General features: G+C 41.3%; 1 protein-coding gene across 12 annotated transcripts in view; it reads right to left on the bottom strand.

Moving 5' to 3' along the window:
• Window positions 1-1,034: 1,034 nt before the first annotated feature.
• LOC6556946 (anion exchange protein 3) overlaps window positions 1,035-6,145 on the bottom strand; it is a 29,786-nt gene continuing 24,675 nt past the window's right edge. For all 12 annotated transcript variants that reach the window (XM_032743460.2, XM_032743461.2, XM_032743459.2 and 9 more), the window contains 5 exons: window positions 4,915-5,109; window positions 3,125-4,851; window positions 2,872-3,066; window positions 2,562-2,790; window positions 1,035-2,500 (listed from right to left, as the gene is read on the bottom strand). In XM_032743460.2, the coding sequence (XP_032599351.1) occupies window positions 2,426-2,500; window positions 2,562-2,790; window positions 2,872-3,066; window positions 3,125-4,851; window positions 4,915-5,109 (2,421 nt within the window). In that variant the 3' untranslated portion in view covers window positions 1,035-2,425. The remainder of the gene's footprint in view (window positions 2,501-2,561; window positions 2,791-2,871; window positions 3,067-3,124; window positions 4,852-4,914; window positions 5,110-6,145) is intronic.

Below are 6,145 nucleotides of genomic sequence, written 5' to 3'. Positions count from 1 at the left end.
CGAGCTTGAGTCAAATTTGTTCATCGAGCTTTGGTTTTGGCCAACTGATAAGCGGCGACAATGAAGTGGCAGTATTGCTGCAGCCTTACGGTAAGCAGGCTGCTTGAAAAATGGGGAATATGTATTTATAATATTTATTTACTACTCTAATATTTATATAAATTAGATATGCAATCAATCTAGCTTAAAACCGTATTAGTTTTAGGTAAATTATTATGCTTGATATTAAGTAAAAGATTAATGCAATTTGTAGAGATCGAATTTCGACAAAATATTAGGTTTTCAGATTTAAGCGAAATAATAATCTAGAGGTGAAATCATGTTCAAAAGTTAATGCTTTTGAAAATTGGTTTGGTTTTGACAAGTCTCTGATGGTTGTGGCGAATTTGACCCCATGCCCCAAGGAATCTGTCTGGCGAAAGCGGCTGTCAACTATGCGTCGGACATCTTGGACACCATCAGCATCAGATTGGGGCCGTTAACCAGAATCAGCAGCTGTTGCTGTGGAGTCGCGACTTTTGAAATGCCCACACCAGAATATAGCTCCCATGGACCGCATGGTCTGTGCAGGACATCGTAGCCAACAGGTCACAGTCAGCCAGGGTGGCTTTGGTAAGCCACGGACGGTTGATGGCAAACAGTCTGGCGCTTGACAACTACGTGGGTGGGACCCTGAAGTCCTGGCTGAAGCGAAATATAAATGCTTCGCTTAAATTCTGATATTAAATCCACAGCGGCAAACCAATACGATTAAGTTGTACAAATAATATAATAAATGTTAAATCATTAAATGAAGCGTTTTACTCTTGGATCCCATTTGGAAATCTTTTTCTTTGGGTTGCTAATCCTTGAATGCAGCTCGATAGAAGAGGTCCTTGCGATTCTTCGAAAATTCGCGAGGATATGCCCAATTTAGAGCCTTTGATCCCTTTGATTGTCCGCCCCCAAAAGTATGCCACAATTTTTAGCCAATGCATCAACCATAATGTTGTCCTTGCTATTCGATGCAAGAAAAACACATCAAATTTGATATATTTATTTTGATATAATTTTTATTTGAATTTCAATAAAACAAACTAGACAACAACTACTTAAGTGTAAGTATCGTTCGAGTACAATTACATAGATACAAGTTACATAAAATTAGGTTAGAATTGCTCCGAACGGATTATCTAATGAAATGGATTATAACTAATACAAATATCTCGTAAGTGTACGTAATTTCAAAATAAAGGCAAAAACTTACAGCGGCTACGTCACAAAGGAGCATTCACTTTATAAGTGTGCGCGCAAACATTTTCTGTATTATTTTAAACTTTAATTATATAATTTTGTGATTTTTTTTTTTTTGATTTTCTGTTTTTGTTATTTAGGATTTTGGGATTTGTTTTGTGTGTGTTTGACACTAATTATCACTACGTCAGTTTGAAGCTAAATAGTTTTATGATTTTCTTTTGAAACATGCTTCTTCTGCTTCCCCATTTTCATTGCTCTTTCGATGAGACTAAACCGATTCAATTATTGTAAATACACATATATATATAAATATACATGTAGGTAAGATGTATGCATATGCAAAACTATTTATTTATTGCTAATAATACGCGCGAATCGAGAAAATATTCAACAACCGAACCAAATTAATATATACTCCATTTTTTGTTTTTCGTTTTTTTGTTTGTGTTTTTGTGATGCAAAGTTAGTTTGTGTCTTTGTTTAGATATATATTTTCGCTAAGCAAACATCTTGTCATAAGGCATAATGTAAGGTCCTAGGTGCTCACCCTAATGCTTAACGAATTAAGAGTCTTTTGCTTGTATATATATATTATCAGGATTAGAAACGGAATCGGTTAAGGGTAATCGCTTATCATTTAACGATAATACACGAGTAGAGTTTTGTTTATATATTTTGATCATATACAGATTCTGTATAGATATATATATATATTGCAAAACATATATATATATATATATATTTCTATTTCGTTACTTTTGCTCTACCAAACATCATGTCATGTTTCATTTTAGGTACAACGTTTTCATTCATTCATTCCTCTTAACTTTCAGCTTTAGTTTCAGCAGCTCTCTCTGTATTCAGATGACTGCTTCAAACTCTACTTTCTTTAATCTCTAATAGGTTTTCAGGTTTGTTTTGTTTGTTTGTTATATATGCTACATCTTTGTCTCTAAATACTATTGCAGGTAGTTCGTTAACACGATCACCAGAATTTTCGTCACAAACATTTTCGTTATGCGTTTCTAGATTAGTTTTTTTTAGTTTTTTGTTGCTGTTGTTGCTGCTGTTGCAGTTGTTGTATTTGTTGGGACGCGGCTACTAATACTTTCCATACGACTAAATTTATATTTAGTTTTGGCCAAAATCCGAGCCTGGCTAATTGTCGGCTCCTATTGATGGTAAGTCACTAGGCTGGTAAGTTTGTTTGTGCGTAGAAATCGGGTTCATCCTCGCCATCAGTTTTTACCTCGTTGCCATCCAACTGCAAGGGAAAAAGTCGATTATATTTAAAAGTTATATTTCGATTTATTAATTATATTTACCGCTTGCAATTCCTCTTCGTTGTAGAGAGCATTCAATTGAAACCGTATCGGCACCATCATGATCAGGAAGAAGGGGAAGGCCAACGAGAACTTGGATGACTTGACAGTCCAGAGGATGACGAGACACAACACCTGAATGGTGGTAAACACGTGCAGTTTCCACGGTCGCAAACGTTTCACATAGTTCGTGGGCGGATAATGCTTCACCGGCATAAAGTACAGTCTTATGCTATAGAGCAAGAGTTGATTAGTGATTGATTGATTAGTGATTGATTATAAAAACACTGAATGCCTATGTTTGTTTGCTTACCGTTCAAAGAACTGCACGCCACTCATCGACGCAACGCCCATGTAGAGAAAGACGCCAAAGAGCACCGCCATGGGGATGAGGCGCAACAGTGGCGACATCAGCACCGACAGCCCAATCATGACGCACACAAAGAAGCCGGACAAACGCTGCTCCTTCACATCAATGATACGCGCCGATTCACCGGGTGCATGTGTGCTGTGCACAACAAAACAAACAATTAACAAAGATAATAAATAGTTTCAAGTTGACTTACCGTGACATAATCGTGACGGAGGACACATGGGTCACCGATCGGACTGTGGCCGCACAATGCCAGGGCATTCCAAAGAGACCGCAGAAGGTGTTCAGCAGACAGAGGAGCACAATGTCCCAGTGCAGGCCAGAACCCTTCTTGAGGCCACGATCCGGCTTGTCCACGATCAACTCCGATATCTGTGACTCCATGAAGATGAGTATATAGACGAGCAGAGCGGGCACCACACAGGCGAACGGCACCCAAGTATCCAGATTTGTGTTGAAGCCAATAAACCAGCCACGTCGCGTCGGATCGCTGGGCGAGAGACCCTCTGGCACGACCAGTTTCTCGGTGTACACCGATGGCACCAGGTAATCCACAAGCACAAATATCGCTATGGAAATGGGCACACCGAAGTCACCCAGCGCTCTCCTCGCATTGCGGCCCAAAAAGTGCGAATTACGGAATAGTTTCAGATAGTAGGCCACAACAAAGGTGGCCAGGGTGAGTATGGTGCAGAAGAGAGCCGTATTTGGTTGATTGGTGGGCAGCTTGTTCGAGGACGCTGGCGGTGCAAAGGTCGACGAGATATTCGCAAAACTAAGACTCATATTAAAGTTGGTGGCATTCTCGTATTCGAGCAATGTTGGCGGCGGCAAATTATAATCGGCTCGTAGCGGATTCATTTTGTATATCGAGACGAGCTTCATCAGTGTCTCCACGATATAGATGAGGGTGATCAAAGCGGAGAAGATCTCCTGGGTGAAGCGCGTCAGGAGACGCACATAGACACTGCCCTCAAAGGCGGAGACACACAGCGCAATGATGATCAGCCAGATGCCGACATAGACACGCAACGATAGGAAATCAAAATTGTTCTCCGTACAAAAGACCATCAGAGCCTCGTCAAAGAGTAGCAGTGGACCCGTGGTGCCAATGATGACCAATGGCTGGCAGGATAAGCAATGAAAGACGATGCCGACCAGTGAGCAGGCTATCAACGTTTCCGATATGCCAATCCAGCTGTCCGTCTTCGCCGAGACCAGGCCACCAAATGTGATCGCAGTAGAGAGGCAGGCAAAATACATGAAGATGGTGGCAGCCAAGGTCTCCGTGTTGAGGCCATCGAATATATCACTCTTGTACATGGGCATGCGTCGCTTCAGATCGTTGCGAAGTCCGCCCCACAAGCGATGCGTTTTGTCCATGGGACTGGGTTTCTTTTTCTTGCCATCGGAACTATCATCGTCGCCGCCATCGTCACCCGGATCACCGCCGGGTCCCGCTCGAATGGCACGCAGCACGGCCTGCTTCTCGAGCAGTGCCTTCTCCTCGTCACGTCCGATCTTGATCATTTCGCTGTCGCGCTTCACACGCAACGCTTTAATCTTGCGCGTGCGAATCCAGTCTTTCTTGGCCTTCAGCTCGGCGAACGGCAACAGATCGTGACGATCCCAATTGCCGGGGGGCAGCACAATCGAATCATCGAGGAACTCATTGATGGCAGAGAGAAGATCGCGACGATCGTCGGCCTTGTAGGCAATCGCATGAAAGTGCTCGTTGGCCATCAGTGTGGAGATGGAACGACCCACCTCATGGTAGTCCAGATCAAAGTTACGCGGACCCAGCAGCACAAACATAAACCTCACCGGCACCGGCACCTCCGTCAGTGTCGGCATTAGCACACCCTCCGACAGACGCACAAAGGCAATCGTTGGTTGTTCCAGGAACTCAACGGCACCGACCTGTAAAAGGAAATTGATGGATTAACTTAATATAGGTACGATTGGATCAGATTGATGGCTTACCAAGACAGTGGTTGCCTCGGCGCCCGCTGGTATGCGCTTGAGTATGGTGTCATTCTGGAGCTTCTTGAGGTCCTCTTGGGACGAGGAGTACATGTCGTCCTTCATGTCAATTTTGAGCTCATTGCTGCGCTTGCTGCCACCAATGTCATTGGCTGGCATAATCCGGATCTTCTTGTCATCGGTGCCAGATAGATTCTGTGAAAACAATCCAAGCAGCTTAGCATCAAAGAGTTCCGCACAATTACCGACAGAGGTTAGATTAAAAATTAACAAAAAGCACAACATGCTCAACATTTAACGCAGGCGTGCACTTAAGGGTTAAGAAGATTTGTTTTGTTAGTGCATTTTATGTTTAAGGTTAAAGGAGACAGCATTTAAACGGGCTAACTTACGAGTAAGGTTTTTGTTTTTTTTTTCGATTTTTCTTTATCTATTTGTTTTCTATTATTTTGTTTTGTTTTTTTGGTAAATAAACACAGACAACACAATTGAGAACTTGCCAATCGTGTAGTTGGAGTTGGACAGCATTTAAAGTGGTTCTAAGAGGGAGGAGGTCTACTTGTGGTGGTGGTGGTGGTGGCTATAATGTGGACTAGGTGGGCTAAAAAGAAACGGCTTGTATTCTAAAGCGCTTTAAACCGCGACAGGGAATGAAACCGATCCACTAACTGATTAACTCAATGATGTCATTGTTGGGTTATCTATAAAATCAAAGACAATATTTTCAAATTGTTGCTGGTATAACTTATAGTAATACTTTATAGTATAAAAATAAATGCTCAGATTACCTAAACAGAACATATTTTAATTATAATAAAAAAGATTATTCAACAATAAATAAACTACTTTTATTTTATTGCACATTTTGAAGAGTTTCCTCAGCTAAACCTAACTTTAGTTGGCCATATTCTAACCATGAATTCATTGCTTGCTTAAATAAGTTTTGAAACTAGAAAAAGGTGAATTCAAATTTAATATAATCTCTCTGATTTATTCGATTAAAGTATAAACATATATTTCACTCGTTGTATGTGCTTCATAAGACACGACTAATGTGTTAGTGACAATGTTATTGGTAGTAATGAACTCTTCTCATGCTACAAATAATCAGGGTGTCAAAGGCGTATCGCATTTCGGTTACGCATCCGCAAAGTTTAAAGGTCAAGGTTACGAATTGGTTCCACATTCGAACCGTATTCGGTTTCGTTGTGCGCCAATATGGGACCAATAA

This window comes from Drosophila grimshawi, unplaced genomic scaffold, assembly GCF_018153295.1.
Source record: "Drosophila grimshawi isolate 15287-2541.00 unplaced genomic scaffold, ASM1815329v1 contig_44, whole genome shotgun sequence".
Taxonomy (NCBI): domain Eukaryota; kingdom Metazoa; phylum Arthropoda; class Insecta; order Diptera; family Drosophilidae; genus Drosophila; species Drosophila grimshawi.
This window is presented reverse-complemented; position numbering and strand designations above follow the sequence as displayed.